This window comes from Coffea arabica, chromosome 6c (genome assembly GCF_036785885.1).
Source record: "Coffea arabica cultivar ET-39 chromosome 6c, Coffea Arabica ET-39 HiFi, whole genome shotgun sequence".
In the NCBI taxonomy this organism is placed as follows: Eukaryota; Viridiplantae; Streptophyta; class Magnoliopsida; order Gentianales; family Rubiaceae; genus Coffea; species Coffea arabica.
In genome coordinates, this window is record NC_092320.1 from 3,270,567 (window position 1) to 3,287,913 (window position 17,347).

Genomic DNA, 17,347 nt, shown 5'->3' on the forward strand with positions numbered 1-17,347 from the left:
TAGCATGCATTTGTCAGTCATCCTCAAACAAAAGGGGGAAGAAAAGACTAAATTCGGTGTTTCTTCATTCAATGCTCCCAATTACAACCCCAAAAGAAAAAGTTCCCCAAGAAGGAAAATGGAACTGGTTAGCGTAATTGAGTGATTTCCTGTTTGGATTGCTATTTTTAGGAGTTTTTTGTAAAAAAAAAAAAAAAAAAAAAAATACTGTAGCGATTTGATGTATGTAATGCAAAAAGATGATTGAAAATTATTTTTATTTTTTAAAAATATTTACATAAAAATATACTGTAATGATTTAATATGTGTAAAATAAAAAGATGACTCAAAATGTGTTTATGAAAATATTAAAATTTTTGTGTAGAAAACCGCGGTCCAAACAATGGCTAAACCAGAAATATGGGTCATTCCAGCAAGAAATGCCCAAACAGATCCAGAACATGTAAGTCAGGCCCAAGGCTGAAATAGCTAACGAAGGTTAAACTTTGAAGGCGCTTAATAACCAGTTGGCACCCACGCAAAATCGGCGTGCTTAATTGATAATTCTTGTAACTCCTAAGCTCCACGTTTGCTTCTTAACCATGGTTTTGAACTCGACCCAGGAGTGACTTAACTAGGGTTACTTTATCCTCATCCCCTTGATGGTTTGACTCAGCTCTCTCACCTTCCCCAGCTCAATCCTCTCTCTTAGATCTATTCAATTTCAAATCTAGGGTGTCGTTTTGCCGATTATTTGCGTTCGCCGCTCAAAATTGCGAACGTATCCGGTTCAATTTGCTTGGGCATTAAAAAATTGATCTCGTCATTTAACTCAATTACATTCATATATTTACAAAGTTTTGTTTAATTTGAATTCTTTTTGAGGAAATTGTTGTTAGCTGATTCCATTAGTATTCCTGCTAAAGAAATGGAGACGCAGAAGATCGTAGACTTTCCTTACAGGAGTACGGATAAGCGACCTCGGAAGCGACCTCGTTTGACTTGGGACATGCCTCCTCCTCTTCCTCCTCCTCCTGCTGCCGCCAAGGTCGATATCTTGTACAATGTACTGTTTGTAATATGCTAGAGATAATTCGCTTTCATGTTTTGGGATTTTGCATTTTTTTTATTGATGATGAAATGTTTGAATGTCACAGACAAGCGCACATATGAACATGTATGGCCCGTCTTGTAGCACCTTGATCAATTTTGAATTAGTAAAAATTATTTTTGTTGGGAAAATTTCCAGAAATGAGTATGCCGTTTCTTGTTTTATCTTTTTGTATTTACCACTCGTCGCTTGTGCTCTGTGGTTAGATCTTGTTATTGGTATGCTCAACGCGTTTACTGCAAATTATATGCAATACAGTATCATATTATGGCTCAAAATGATTTCAGCGTGGTTTAAGCTTATCATGGCTCAGTGATTAATGAAAAATCTGTTCACCTACTGATGAAAGCTTGTTTTTGTTTTTAATGTATTGCAATGCTAAAGCAGTTGTCATAGCCAGTTCATAGGTTGACCGTCAGAATCAGCTTTTCTTTTTTCATCTCCCAGCTTAAGATAAAGCTAAAACCAGAACTAAAATGCAAAGGAGAACACCTCAAAACTCCTCTTAGCATTGAACTATGCTTTAATCAGCTGATTATAAGCAACTGAGGCAGGCCGTAGGTATATGAGTACATGAATGCGGACGGATTGGAGTATTTTTGTCTGCGATATTATCATTTTGTCTGTACACACTGCAATTGAAGTGTGTTATTCTGTAGGAGAAGCTTATTATTCAACTCTAATTACTTCTTTGTTTTGAATCATAGCTTCATGGTCTTTTCAGACTAATTTATCAGTTAGTGTGACTCTACTGTATTTGTCTCTTCATGTTCTTGAGCTGGTAGCTTGTATTGTACAATCAATTGTCTATCCATTGGTGTGTTAATGAATCCGACTAGATCTTTTCCAGAAACATAAAAAGATGGTTCCGTGAACACATTAAATGAATTCATCATCATCTCAGGTCCTTCCCACAATATATTATGGGCAACAGTTTGCAAATGGGCTATTACCAAACTATGCATACTCTTCAATATATTATAAAGGGGCTTCTCGCAATGGATCCCCACCTTGGAGGTCGGATGATAAAGATGGACATTATGTATTTGCGATTGGGGAGAACTTAACACCTCGTTGTAAGTATATTTCCATTATGATTTTGTGATTGGTTAGAATGATATGATGGTTTAATTGTGATTCTATTTTATCTGAGCTTAAGTCCTTTTATTACCTTTTTCCTTTCAGTTAACTTAGTAAAACATGATTCCTTTGTATTTTTTGGAAGTATAATTCTTTATTTCCTGAATATGCAGACAGGATACTGAGCAAAATGGGTGAAGGTTAGTTGCATTGTCTTAGATTACTTATTGTTTTCACAGCTTATTGACTTAAAAGCCTTTCTTTTGTCTTTTCCCCTGTTTGTACTCTTTTCATTCTTTTTATTTGTACTTCTTGTAGTTACTTTATTGCAGTATTCATCTGTTGAGGACCTTATCTCTTATATTTTCAACATCTAGAGGGTCACATTTTGGTTGTCCATTTCCTGGAAAATATTGCAGGTACTTTTGGGCAAGTTCTTGAATGCTTAGACAATGAAAGGAAGGAAATTGTTGCAATTAAAGTTGTTCGTTCAGTACATAAGTATCGTGAAGCTGCTATGATTGAGATTGATGTCCTACACAAACTTTTAAGGCATGATGTTGGCGGTGCACGGTTAGTGCATTCCCCCCCCCCCCCCCCAAAAAAAAATATTTCTTTTTGGGTGTTAAAATTGAAGTGATTTTGGCACAAGTGATTTTATTCTTTGCAGTTGTGTGCAAATACGGAATTGGTTTGACTATCGTAATCATATTTGTATTGTAAGTATTGATTGGTGTTTATATAGTTTATTACATTTAAACGAAAAGTTGTGCTCCACTTATGCCTGAATATTGTGTAAGTTGAAAGCTTGCGGATGGATTTAAATGGTCTTAACAGGTTTTTGAGAAGCTTGGTCCAAGCTTATACGATTTCCTCCGCAAAAACAGCTATCGTTCTTTTCCCATTGACCTTGTTCGGGAGTTTGGCAGACAACTTTTGGAGTCTGTAGCATGTGTGTAGACGAATCATTGTGATACTACTTTATTTATTTATTTATTTTAAACTTGATTTCAGTTATTTTTCCAAATAAATGAAAGCCTCATTAAAGCTTAATTTTCCTGCTACACGTTTCTATTGTTGATATATTAAGATTACACTGGGGTTTGGAAATACTCTTTTACTGGCACAATTGGATTATTATGCAAGTGTTTTTAAGTTCTGAAGCATCTTTGAACCAGTCCAGTCTCATTCTTGGAATGTTTTTATGACAGTCATGCACGATCTTCGCCTGATTCACACTGATCTAAAGCCGGAAAATATTCTTCTTGTCTCCTCAGAATATATCAAAGTGCCTGATTATAAGGTGAATCCTTGTGTACAATTCTTTTAAATTTCTGCTTCTTGTGTGAATGATCAGCATATTTGGGCAGTTAATGGTTGAAACTTCTAATTTCACTAATGCTTACTTTCAAATATGAAAGTTTCAACTCTTTTCTGATGGGCCTTCTGTCTTATCTGTCACCTTCCCATAATGAAGTTCTTATCACGGTCCATAAAAGATGGTTCCTATTTCAAAAATCTACCCAAGTCAAGTGCTATTAAGCTCATTGACTTTGGTAGTACAACATTTGAGCATCAGGATCACAGCTATGTGGTGTCAACACGTCATTACCGTGCTCCTGAAGTTATTCTGGGTATGATTCTCCTATTGAACCTTGAGCATGTTTGTTGAGCTTTGTGGCTTAATCCTGTTCATAATCATAGGTCTTGGTTGGAACTATCCCTGTGACATGTGGAGCGTAGGTTGCATACTAGTTGAGCTTTGCTCTGTAAGTGAGAACTGAATATTAAATTCTATTCCTCCCCTCCCTTCTATATATTTCTCAATTTTGATTTCAGAAACACATACATCAGTATAACTCCTTTACTTCTCCCAAAAGATTATAGTGAAGTACTTTGTGCATCCCTTTATGGCTGGATCTTTTTTTTTTTTTTTTTTCATATTACAGCTTTAAGTGGTTTAATTTTTTTTTTTAGGTACCATTGATTATTACACATTTAGCCTCTTTGATATTTTTTTCTTCTTTGTTTGGTTCATAATAGGGGGAGGCTCTTTTCCAAACACATGAAAATCTCGAGCATCTTGCTATGATGGAACGAGTGCTTGGTCCCTTGCCTCAACACATGATCATGAGAGCAGAGTAAGCTTAAATGACTGCTACTTAATGTTTCTTATGGGTTGTGCCTTACCTTGCTAACTCAATCCTAAACACGGTGGTATCTTCTGAAGCCATCATGCTGTGAAATATTTTAAAAGGGGCGCAAGGTTGGATTGGCCAGAGGGTGCAACTTCAAGAGAGAGTATGAGGGCCGTTTGGAAATTACCCCGTCTTCAGGTAAGCACACTACATTTGTCATTTCTATCAGTGTTTACCCATTATGGGACATGGTATCTGTTGATGATGCATTTATTGTTATCAGGATTCTGTTCTCATCTCTTTTGATGGGTGGGTTCTGAAAGCAAACTCTTTTTGCTATATTATGTGTTAATCGATCATAAAGAATTGAGATGATAATCTGTTTAAACAACTTAAAGTTTTAAAATACTGGCCAAAGAGAGGTTTGGTTGTTGATTGCCACCTATAATCTAGTAATGTGCTTACAAAGTTTCTCTGGATTGGAGATTCTGAGACTGAGGTTTTGTTCAATAAGAAAGATCGATCGAGTAAATATGCACTTTGTTGTCACCTCTAGTTTGTCCAAGGGACACAACACCCTGACGGTAATTTGGCTTTTGTACTTGATGACCTTATTTGTGTAGTGTTTTTTCTGTGTTCTGTTTTTGTTTTCTTTTTCCCTGAGCTGGGATGCAAAAATTAGACAGAGTGTCCTACCCTTTCTGCCCAACAAGAGAAAGAAATAAGTAAAAGGAAAAACTTGTCATCAGAAAATATTGTGGGATGAGGACACTGAGAGGTTTTGTTTATTCATAAATTTTTTGGTTGAGGGTGTGGAGAGAAGGATATGTAAGGAAGCTGCTTGTGATGGCTATTTTAGGGAGGAGGAGGTTAGATGTCGTCTCTTTCTCATGCTTCTTTTACACCCTGTAGACCTCAAATTTTGTCATGTTTATTTATAGAATCTGAGTATGCTGCTTATGCATTTTCTCCACCCGGTTGATACTCTAATTTGCTCATGTTTATTTACAGAATCTGGTCATGCAGCACGTAGACCATTCTGCTGGTGATTTGATAGATCTTTTGCAAGGTCTTTTACGTTATGAACCTGGAGAGCGTCTTAAAGCAAGAGAGGCTTTGAGGCACCCCTTTTTCAATAGAAATTTCGGAAGGGTTGGATATTCTTTGTAAATGATCTATTCGGTAATTTGTGTGACAATAGAAGGCACACTGAGCTCTCTCCATCTAGAGTTCTAGATTTGGAAGGAAAGTAGTGGAATTGTCAGGCAGGGAGGAAAAGCAGGGGAAGTGTGCTAGTTTTGCCCTTGCTGTTACTACTCAAGCCGCATTTCTCGGGTATTCTGTATAGCAACATTGCCACTTTCTGTGCGTCATATACTGAACCCCTGCTTTTTTGGCTTGGATGTGTCATTGGTTCTCCCTTGTAGGAAATATATTTCTTTCTTATTATTCTCGAGTGAAGAGGTTATGATGTGATTAATGATTATTTGCTGGAAATATCCTCCTTTTTCATTGTACTAATTAGCTTGCGGAGGTTTTCACAATATGCTACTATTTTCTGGCTACCTGCAGAACTCTGGACATTAATAACGGGATATGTAACTATGCAGAATCGGTGCAGACCATTCTTCTCTGCATATCAATCCAGATTCATGTACAAGTCGGAGGACTGATCTTTTGGCAAAATTGATGGACTGACAAGAATAAGAGATGAAGGTATGCGCTTTATTTCACAAGTTTCTTTGTAATTGTCGTATCGGGTGATGAATATTTAAGATAAACATAAATATGTCAATCGCAAGTTACTTTAGGATTATTGTATCGGGTGATTAACTATTCAAATAAACATAGATGAATGAATCACGTAAAAATATACCTGGTTGATCAAATGATAGTAAGAGTGTGCAGCTGTAGGTAAATGGTCTGCTCTTCATTAAACCTTACCAGTTACGGTATACTTAACTGTAACGGACCTTGGGTGTATCTGTATCGAATAATTTCAAAGTGAAAATGTGATCCATCAACTCACCCTTCCCTTTTTAATTGTATTGAAGTTTGTCTTTTTCCGGTACTTTCTTGTTCTTTCCAATGTTTCTGTTGTCATGCTTGAGTTGTGCATGTTAAAATTGGAGTTGGGTCGCTAGGATACTTCAGAAAGTGTACATATGCCTTTGGTTCATTAAGTGCACTCGTTAAGCTAGAATGAGTTTATGTACATTTGTTTTATCATTAGATTGGGACTATTCATCGTGTGAGTGTGATAGAGAAAGTGAGGAAACAAAAACAGCGCGGATCATGAACTGCCTTGTCCAGCAGATCCTTAGAGTGAAAACGCTGATGCCCTCACGACTTTCTAGTGAAAAGGCTCCTTGAAGGGTCTCATCTTGTGAAACATTTTCGGGAAAGAGAGGAAACAAAAACTGCATGAATCACCAAAAGCTTTGTCATTGAAAAGTATCCTTGAAGTGAAACTAGTAATTTTTTATATGGCACGTTTACGTGGTCGGCTACTGATAGCTAGGGGATTCTGGCCGGTGATCCTGTCACAACTCTTAAGCTCATTGTTGTGGTTCTGTGTAAATCCGGAATGCCATGCTTTATGCGAGTAGTGGTACTCCTCACTTCTAATACTTGCTTGAAGGGAGAATATGCAGTTTCCATACCAAAGGAAATCTAGTCCCTAGTGTTTCAAATTTGAAGCACATTTAGGATAATTGACATATTTTTTAAAATTCCTATTGGAGCGGAATAAAGTGTAGTCATTTGAGCCTTGCTTAAAACTAAAAAAAAAATAATAATCATGTGTAACTAAAAGGGAAAAAAGAGAAATTACCAAAAACGCAAAGATTTACATTTTGGTATTTCAAAATTAATTTTGATGCCAGTCGCGTTTCTTTCTCCCTTCTCCTTTATAAGAAAATGTTAGACTAAAATTTTTAGCAAGGGTCATATGACTCCATTCCGGGGAGAATTGGAAAAATCACTCGATGATCCTAAATATGTTTCAAATTGAAAGCATTAGTTTGGTTCCTATTTCCAGTTTTCTTGTGTAATAACATATTGATGATGAGTTGGACGAAGTTCTGAGTCAATGTGTGATTGGTTGGTGGCAAATAATTTGGCTAAGAGTTAAAAATAAAAAAGTTTCCGGTGGTATATTTAATACACAAAAAAGCCTTCTATGATTTTAAAATATACAAAACGATCCTCATGTTTTGAACTAAATTGTAAATTAATAGAATTTATTAAATTGGACGAAAATGACGGTCTCAACGATTAAACTTATCAAATTTCGTTAAGTTTATCAAATTTTGTTAATTTTACTGGATTTTATTAAATTTAATTAATTTTGTTAGTTTATAATTTAGTTCAAAGTATGGTGTGTTGTTTTGTATGTTTTGAATTTATGGAGGATTTTTTTATATATTAGGTATACGGCAAGGGTTGTTTTGTTTTTAACCCTTTGGTTAAAAAGGACGAAGTGTACCAACTGGCCAAGTCATGTACCCGGTTGTTTGGTTTTAGTGCCAAATAATTTGGTTAAAAAGGGGAACTGTGCCAACTGGCCAGGTCATGTACCCGGTTGTTTGGTTCTTTTAGTGCGCCGATTTATTGTGTGGATCAATGCGAGCATATTCAAGTACAGCTAACCAAACCAAACCAAACCCCAAAGCCTGACTTCATGAGAGCCGTCAATTTCTAGAGCCGTCAATTTTTTTATATTTCTTCCGTCTCACTTTAATAGTCCTGTTTTTTTTTTCGCACAGTTTAAGAAAAAGTAGTTAACTTTGTTGGAAAAGTAAATTTAGATTGCTATTTTTTTAAAATACCCTCACATTAAATATGGTACAACTTTATGGGAATTTGAATTGATGGTAAAAAAAGAATCAATTCTCATTAAATGGGGTAGGTTTATAATAACAACTACTTACATTGAATAAGGATATTTTAAAAAAATTAAAATACAATTACATTTTTTATTTGGAAAGTGGACTACAATTTGGGACAGATGAAAAAGGAATATAGGACTATCAAAATGGGACGGAGGGAGTACTAATTTTTATTGGAAACGACCCAATTATGATCAAATAAATTGCAAGAATAATTAACTTGTGTTAAGATAGTGTTTGTTTGCAAGGAAAAATGTGAAAAAGCGAAGGAAAGTTAGTTTTTTTTTTTTTTGTATGTTTCTTTAGTAGGAAAATTAAAATTTTTTCCTGTACTTTCCTTCACTGTCTTGCATTTCTTGTCCTATAAAATCTGTAGAATTTTGACACAAAAACTTTAATAATTGTTGCTAATTATTACCAAGCTCCCATTTTCTTTCAAAATTTTTTCTTAATAACCAAACATGTTCAAGAAATAGGTTTTTCTTTTCATTTACCTCACTTCTCTCACTTCACTTTCCTATATGACTTTCACTCTATTCAAACAAATCCTGAGGGGCGTGACTGGTTATTGAAATTGCTCCATTGTTAGTATGTATTTTGGATACAGTTTGGCTGACGGGTGTCTAACATGCCCTTATTAAGAAGAGGCTCTCAAGTATTAAATTTTTTTAGAGAAGTGTAGTTAACTTTGAAAAATACCCATATGTAAGGGTGCAATAATTAAGATAGTCAATATTGACATAGTATGTTCAGTTTAATTTAATTGTGTTAACCAGTCCTCATTAGAAAAATCGTTTTAGATAAAAGGAATAAATTGGCTATAAAATAACATATTAGTTTATGAATTAAATTGGCTTATAAAATTTGGAAGAATACCTGTTTCGATAAAATTAGGCATGTTAATAGGTTGAATTTTAACCAAATTCGACTCAGATCCTATATGGTTGGATAGGTTTTGTATTTAATTTCTCAAACCGATACCTTGTGAGAGAGTTATAAGTCTGATTAAGGTTCGATTTTCTATGATCCATTCTGAATACATCATGTCTAAATTAGACCCAATCTAGATCCATGTGTGTGTGCGCGTGTATATATATATATATATATATATATATATATATATATATCAATCAATAAATTTATAAATTAATCTAATATTATCTATTAGACTGGATCGATTGCAGTAATACTTCATAGTTGTTAAATTAAAGGACATGCTATTAATATAAGAAAACACCACCTAAATAGAAGTAGTTGATAATAGTTCTTTCTTTAAGTTTATAATATTGAATTCAATTTCTTGAATATTAATTTTATTGTTTGAAAACAAAATTTTGATAGTATTTAATTTTTTAACCCTATATGATTTTAAAATAATTTAGTTTATTTCTTCACTGTATGTCTAGAAAAATATCTACAAATACCCATTAGATTCCCAAACTTATGAGAGTTCAAGTCTAGGTTTACTTTTTTAGGCCCATAAGGGTTTGAGTCTAAGTATTAATCTAACTAAATTTAATGAACCTAGATCTAGATCTGAATCAAAATATTTCAACCCAAATCTTGCCTATTGAAATGTCTAGGTAAAATTATTGACAACTAAATAAACTGTTATTTTTCTTTTTTCTGTTTTCGGTCCAGGGCAGATTGCAAGTTCTACTAGGGGAAAGAAATATGAGGGGGGCTTGAAAGTCAATTCACACTACTCATGCTCGCCAAGTTAAGTTGGGTCTTGGTGCCGACCTTATCCATATTATGACAAAGTTAATTTCTTATTTACAGGGGCTCTAGGATTTGCTTATGTTCAACTTTTAATTTCTAGTCCAAGATTAACAAGGGCTCTAGTATTTGCTTATGTTCAACTTTTAATTTCTAGTCCAAGATTAACAAGGGCTCTAGTATTTGCCTATATTCAACTTTGACTTTCTATGGTAGCTTAAATTTATGGGAAAATTGCGGTTTAGTTTTCAATATTTGGCGTGTGCGTTAAATTGGTCCCTAATATTTCGTCTAAAATAAATTTGATCTTTAAAGTTTCTGATTTTAAGCATATTTAGAATGATTAATAAAAATTTAAGAATGACTAAAGATCAATATCAAATTTTCATTAGTCAACAATTTAGACTCTACACTTTTGGTCTATCCAATATTTTAATTTTGAGTCATTATATTTTCCTCTATTTTAAATGGTGACATTAAGAAGTGTGGAGGTGAAAATTTTGAACCCCTGACATGGACTTGTGAATAAACTCACGTTACTTCTTGGTCCACCCCTTGTTCCCGGCCCTTAGCGTACAAAATGGTACTAAAAGAATCCTTATTTTTTTTTTCAATGGGCGAGGACTCCACTCTCATTGCAACAACAGATAGGGTGTATTTGATAAAATTAAAATCTAAAAATTGAAGTCTGAAATCTAAAATTTGAATTCATGAAATTATGAAATTGTTACGTAATATATTTGAGTGTATATCGCATTCAGTGATAAGTGAATAGATTATCACTTAATTTTGGGAGTAAGTTTTGTTTAGAAAATTCAGTGTCACTTGATTATTTCGAATGTTCAATTTTTTTTTATTATCAAACAATTTGAATATGTTAAGATTTGAATCCATTAAATTTAAGTGCTGAGCTGAATTATCAAACATACGCGGAGCAGCCAAGAAGCACGACCGTTGGTTGCTTGAAAGGCAGTCGGCACGGGGACGGAGGAAGAGTGGGCAAAGACGCCACGACAGTTGCACGTGCCGCTGTTTACTGTTGACTGTGGGCTTGCTTTCTTGCAGGCCCAATTGACTTTCACCGCCCCGCGGGGATTGGGGGGCGGGGAGGGCCATGCAGGAATTCTCCTTGATTCAGGGCCCCGGTGGGTCCAGTGCGTCACGTGGAGATGCCAGAGTGGATTAAGTTGAACAAAGAGCGGGAGCTTAGCAAAATCTTCCATAATCCCCTCGTAACCAATCGCCTTTGTGTTCCCACGTGGGACTGCTGACCCCACCAAATGACATCACCGTATCGCTTCTTTTGTTGAAATTGTTTCACACCATCTGCATCGCCAACTCAACTATTAACTTCGCTGCTGTGTTGGTTCGAGAGCCTTTTTCTATATATATATATTTTTTTTTAAATCGGTCCAGTAGTTTCTTCTGCTTTCGTTCCAGCGCTTTTCTTTGCTCTCCATTGAACTCTGCCATCCTCTCCTACTATTCAGCTCGGTTGCTCTTATTTTTTGCTTTATTAATTTTCAACTCAACTCTACCCTGCCCGTGGATATATATGTATGGCATAAATCGATCTCCGGTGCAGTCACTGAAAAAGCCCTAAGGAGAACTTAGCTCCCAAGTCCTGAGGAGGCGTTTGACATGGCTGATTCTTCATCACCTCACGAGTACATCCATCTGGTAAGCGCAATTAATGTTCAGTATCCTAACATATGTACTTGATAGAGGTAGGTAGAACTGCGGCTACTCTTTTTTTTTTTTTTTTCAAATGGTACGTAGATGATGATAGGATATTTGATCATGATTTGCAGATTCAGCATCTGATAGAAGAGTGTATCTTATTCCATATGAGCAAAGAGGAATGCATGGAAGCTCTCTTCAAGCATGCAAATATCAAACCGGTCATTACTGCCACCGGTTAGTAGTCGTCAACTTAAACAGCTCTGAATTTCCCCTTCTTCTGGCCCCATGCTGTTACTGTTAGAGACAGACTAAAAGTTTTAAGTTGAAACACAAACCACCGGCGCTTAGTTATTTATTTATAGCTGTGGATGATGATCTACTAGGCGGGTGATCAGCTAGAAAGCACATGCACGCCAACAGATTTATAAATCTTTAATTTACTCACACACACACACATATATATATATATATATATATATATATATATATATACACGTATGTGTGTGTAAGTTTTTAGTTATAAGAGTTCAATTCTAGAAGAACATAGAATCTATGAAAGTCGATCCTCTAAACTAGAATAACGAATCCATTGGAAGAATTTTTTTTCAGTAATTTAAAACTTTTCTACAAAAAGAAAAGTATATATATTGGAGTTCTCGGATCGGGATATATATATGTATGTATATGTATGTATATGTATGTTTGTGCAGTGAGACACATGTTGCGTGTGAGATTGGCCTTTGCCCACGTTTGTCTTTAGGGAAAGAAAATACGACTGCTGTAGTATCAAATTTTGAGATTCAATTGATTAAACGATGATAATTCATCCGGAAGCACCGGTGGTGGTACGTACCTCGTAAAGAACTCCACGTAAGTACTTTAAACAGTTTTGATGAAAAAACAAATAGTGAACAAATTAAAAAGGCTTACAGTAGAGTGAATTAGTTATGATTTGTCGTAGTGAATTAAAAAGGCTTCTTAAATTAAATGGCGGTGGTAATGGATGATCCAGTGTGGAAGGAGCTGGAGAAAGAGAACAAGGAGTTCTTCGAAGCGTACACGAAGGATAGGGAGGAAAGAGCGTCGGAAACGGAGACGCGACAAAGGATCCAAAAGAGGATGCTGTCGCCGCATTCTTCCACTGCCAAAGATACCAGCAAGCTGGGAGGATGACTAGTTTGTTTTGTTCTATCTCAGAATTCAGACAAAACGTCGGAGGCCTTGGGAGCCGTTTACGACACTGGGATCGTCTCCCTCTCTCCAAATTCGCATTTGATCAAATATTTGTAGAACTCTGTGGACTGGACTGCGTCCGTCCTAGTCAAGGGCCATAAACACCTCCGCCCTCTCGTCGTAGATTAGTTTTTCTTTTTCAAATTGGAGGGAAATTTTAAAAAAAAAAAAATATATATTGTCTCCCACGCCTTTTCTTTTTCGTTTTTAATTTAAGATGCCGGCCCTCGGTGTGGAAAAATCAAAAAAGAAGAGGTGAATGTGGGCTCAGACGTGGGTGACATGTGGCTTCACCCGCACCTTTTCACTCGTCCGTCCGTGGGGGAAATCAGAAATGGTTTCTACCTCCACAGTGGTCCACACTGATTATTTTAAGAAAAAATGGCTAATTAGAGCCGACTTAGTCCCTAATTTTTATTTCTGATTAATTTACTCCTTAAATTTAGGTTGTGTTTGGATTGCATTTTCCGTCATTTTTCATGGAAAAATTACTGTAGCGATTTGATGTATGTGAGGGAAAAAGGTGATAGGGAAATGTGATCACGGAAAACAACGTAATTTTCTGACGGAAAGTTGCAATCCAAGCAAGGCCTTATTTTTTTTTTTTGAATTCAATTAAGTTCCTTTGCAGCAGTGCCATCGCTTAAAAGCAATCGGATTTCTAATTTAACGGTTAAATAATGGTATTTCAGAAACTTTAGGTATAGATTGTAATCAAACTAAGTAAATTACAAAAATCAATAATAGTATTTGAGGTATTTTTAAAAATTTAAAACTCTGTTAAGGTTTTCAAAATTTTTAATTAACTTCTTAACCCTCCCTAGTCCCTCCCCCTCCCCTCACGTCATCCATTTCAACAATTGAAAGGGCATGCAACAAAATTCAAAATGCATTCCAACAACCGATAAATGGCCCGGCCCTCTCTACTAGCTACCAAATCCACCGGATCTTAGAGCAACACAAGCAATTTGCTTTGATATGCGTTTGAAAATAAAAAAAAAAAAATCTTTAGCAAATTTCTAGAAAAACTAAGACGATTTTTAGAAATTGTGAAACTTTTGGCCTTGTTTGGATTGCTTGTTTCCGTCGAAAAATATTGTCATTTTCCATGATCACATTTCCCTATCACCTTTTTCCCTCACATATATCAAATCGCTACAGTAATTTTTCCATGAAAAATGACGGAAAATACAATTCAAACACGACCTTAGTATGAGAGTAGAGGGTGGACATCAGCAAAAGGGCGGAGTGATGATTATGACAATGCAGCAATTGTGGCTAACAAATGCTCCACCAGCCATAATGGTAGCAAAAATTGATAAAATTTGCATATTTATGCTATTTTCACTTGAGCCAGAAAGCATTTCTAGATTTCCTCTTCGACTTTCTCAATTATAATATAAATTCAGAGGATGGGGGAAGGAGAAGGAGGTGGGTGACTAGTGATGGAGGTTGGTAGCGGAGAGAGGGATAATCCAAAATTTTTAGGTGGTGGTGGCGCCGCCGCCTCCCGTAGAAGGTTTTAATTGGATCCGAAAATTAAGTTCATGTATTACATTGGCCAAAAATAAAAGTGGCCTTTCCCGATCCTTCGCTACTACTACTGCACAACTTGTGTTGTAATTCTAAAGATATTTTCTTGCTCTTTTGTAAGCAATGAGCTCTGCTGTCTGTCTGATGATGAATTAAGCGAAGCAAAGAAGGGGGACCGTTTTGGAAGGGTGTTATGCCGTGTCTCTCTCAATTGTACGTGTCCCTAGGCCTAGGGGACCCCCTACCCCAGCTGTTTTTTTGGTTTTTCCTTATTTTTGACGTGTTCCCAATCACGCTTTCTTTTATTTAGATTAGATATACAATGAAGTGCTCTAAAAACTTTTCTTAAACTTTTCACATCTGCTTCAACAAGCTCGCAAACATTATCATGATTACATATATTGATACATATGTAAAATTCAAATTTAGATTATATATCATGCATCTAAGAATGAAATTGTATACATTGACAGTCAGTGTATTGAAAATTAATTCTATAAGTATTTCAAAATTTGACGGGAGGACGAAATCTTAATCTGGTAAAAGTCCACAGCGCTCATTTTCTAATTGATGGGGGAAGAAATATTTTTTTGTTGTTACGCGAACCCATCACTGAACAATTATCCATGAGTCCACAAGCGATATCAACGAAGCGGTCAACGAGAGAAACCCAATCAGTAGCCCGAAACAAGTGGCAGTACAACAACGTGTAACAAGCCCAAACTTTTACTTCAAACAGAAATTGAAAGCCCAATAGCACATTATGCGTTGAGCGGTCTTTCAGAATCTTTTCATTTTCAGAGCCTTCTTGCTCTTTCTCCTCAATTTCTTGGTTAGCCAATAGCCACCACCTCACCAGGGTTTTAGGCCTTCCCTCCTCTCGTGTTTCTTTGCTCTCTTATAAACGTTAATAAAACCTCACCACCACCACCACCACCACCACCGCCACCACCACCGCCATGTATTGCACCGGTGAATCAGTTACTGCTAAATTAAACCTGGGTCACGAGGCCCTCATCCCCTCAGTCCCTCACCGCCGTCCGCTCTTCTCAAGACCCATCTCTTCTCTCTCCTTCAGAGCCCCACCTCCATCTCAAACCCCATCTTTCAAATTCACCCCCATCACAGCTTCCTCCTCGTCCTCATCTGAATTCCCTTCTTCAAACTCCTCTGACAATGAAAACCCTAAGCCCCGTCTCTTTAACAAACCCCTAAACCCCCTGCGGAACCTTAACCCTTATTTTTCCCAAACCCTCGCCACATTCCCGTCCACTTTCATCAAAACCACCCTCATTGCAGCCACAGCGGCTGCTGCGATCTTCTTTTCGAGGTTCCATTTCTTTAATGTCAAACCAGCCTTCGCCTCCTCTGCTGGGGCAGCTGCCGCTGAAGCTGCCTCAAAGGACACCCTTGATGAGGCAGAAAGGGAAAAAGCCATTGAAGAGCACTTGCTTTCCCACCCGAATGACGTCGAAGCCCTCCGAAATTTAATGGAAATTCGAATTAAAAACCGGAAAATGCTAGAGGCCATTATGATTGTGGAGAAATTGATAGAACTGGAGCCGAATGAAGTGGAGTGGCCGTTGATGAAGTCTCATTTGCACGTTTACAGTGGTGAGCTTGAATTTGCGAAAAATGGGTTCAGCGGGATCATATCAAAAGACCCTTTTCGCGTGGAGGCGTACCACGGCCTTGTAATGGCTGCATCCCAGGATGATTCGACGGAGGAATTGAAGGATATTGAGAGGAAGATTGAGGATGCAATGAAGCTGTGTAAGAAAGAAAATAAGAAGAGTGATTTGAGAGATTTTAAGCTTTTACTGGCCCAAATTCGGGTGATCGAAGGGAAGTATGACGATGCGCTGAAATTTTATCAGGACTTGGTTAGGGAGGAGCCAAGGGATTTTAGGCCGTATTTATGTCAAGGGATAATATACACTCTGTTGAGGAAGAAGGATGAGGCCGAGAAGAGTTTTGAGAAGTATCGTAGGTTGGTACCAAAGGGGCATCCTTATGCGAGGTATTTCGAGGACAATATGATTGCAACAAAGGTTTTTGCGCAAAAGGTGGAGAATGACAGGGTTCGCTCAAGGAGTTGAGGATGTTTGTCAGGTGTCAAGAACGGCTTTCGATTTTCTGGTGGGGAGTTGCGATACACTAAGGTTTTTGTTTGCTTTGCTATGTTTCTACAATATGGTATTTTGGACATTGAGGTGGTACATTTTATTTTCCCCCCCCTTTTTCCATTTCTTCTTTTGTAGGCTGTTATGTGGAGTTGTACTTACTGTGGTTAAATGGAGGTGACATAGGGTGGGGAGATTTTGTGGTAGTGGCAATGAAAGTAGTGGCCGTGGGCTCTCTAATTATTTGGAATGGTATTCTCTACAACTGCTTTAGTCAATGAAGAAAGAATACAGAAAGCATCCTGTTTTATGTTTTTGGAGCGCTCTTCATGGTGCTGTATTTATGCAATAAGATACCCATAAGTCTGCATCTTGTGTAAACCTGAACTCTGTGGTTGGTTAGAAATATGCTTCAGCAAAATCCTAATCAACGTAGGAATGTAGTCTTGACAAGCATTCCTGTCAAAGGATTGAAATGTTTAATTCTTCAAGTCCTGAAGTTTATTGTCTGTCACTTACTTCGAGCCTATCTTTAATGTTAGTGGCCTAGCAGTATGAAGTATGCTTTGTGAAACTCTGCCGGTTATAGTATCACTTCTGCTGCCAACGATCTTTGCACCATGGCAAAATGCATGCCGTCCTATGGAGTTTTGGGGCCAGATTTCTGAGTGAAGTCATGACATTTCGTGTTAGGATTCTTATGGTTTTTTGTTTTGGTAGGCTAGAAGGGAAGTATTAGCTAATTGTTGGTACTTTAGATTTATTTGAACCTGATGGCTATCAGTGGTTTTGCTTTGCTTTAATGTTTACTTAGAAGTAAAAAGCAGTTTTGACTGGACAACTTAATCCAGTTTTCAA

At 36.8% G+C, this 17,347-nt stretch overlaps 3 protein-coding genes across 12 annotated transcripts; all 3 read left to right on the top strand.

The window, feature by feature from the left end:
- The first annotated feature begins 524 nt into the window (after positions 1-524).
- On the top strand, positions 525-6,356 carry LOC113696140 (serine/threonine-protein kinase AFC1). 9 transcript variants are annotated; one of them, XR_011815649.1, is made up of 13 exons: positions 527-1,027; positions 1,995-2,166; positions 2,344-2,370; positions 2,590-2,743; positions 2,841-2,889; positions 3,008-3,122; positions 3,382-3,473; positions 3,648-3,804; positions 3,875-3,939; positions 4,214-4,311; positions 4,401-4,506; positions 5,320-5,673; positions 5,881-6,356. XR_011815649.1 is itself a non-coding variant. In XM_072052037.1 (12 exons), exons 1-12 carry the CDS (start codon positions 908-910, stop codon positions 5,476-5,478), a joined length of 1,287 nt encoding a protein of 428 aa, XP_071908138.1. In that variant the 5' UTR covers positions 525-907; the 3' UTR covers positions 5,479-5,757. The 9 variants fall into 9 exon arrangements, 5 of the variants coding, with proteins under 5 accessions (XP_071908138.1, XP_071908139.1, XP_027071306.2 ...); XR_011815651.1 differs by having other exon boundaries at positions 5,919-6,356; XR_011815650.1 differs by having other exon boundaries at positions 5,320-5,643.
- Positions 6,357-11,311: 4,955 nt separating this feature from the next.
- Positions 11,312-13,244, top strand: LOC113696142 (uncharacterized). The gene is made up of 3 exons (XM_027215509.2): positions 11,312-11,597; positions 11,729-11,834; positions 12,613-13,244. The coding sequence occupies exons 1-3, from the start codon at positions 11,559-11,561 to the stop codon at positions 12,771-12,773; spliced, it is 306 nt and encodes a 101-aa protein (XP_027071310.1). The 5' UTR covers positions 11,312-11,558; the 3' UTR covers positions 12,774-13,244.
- A 1,897-nt stretch (positions 13,245-15,141) lies between these two features.
- Positions 15,142-17,347, top strand: LOC113695968 (protein SLOW GREEN 1, chloroplastic-like). Of its 2 annotated transcripts, none has more exons than XM_072052040.1 (2): positions 15,142-16,505; positions 16,628-17,347. In XM_072052040.1, the coding sequence occupies exon 1, from the start codon at positions 15,326-15,328 to the stop codon at positions 16,463-16,465; it is 1,140 nt and encodes a 379-aa protein (XP_071908141.1). In that variant the 5' UTR covers positions 15,142-15,325; the 3' UTR covers positions 16,466-16,505; positions 16,628-17,347. The 2 variants fall into 2 exon arrangements, 1 of the variants encoding a protein (XP_071908141.1); XR_011815653.1 differs by having other exon boundaries at positions 15,143-16,528.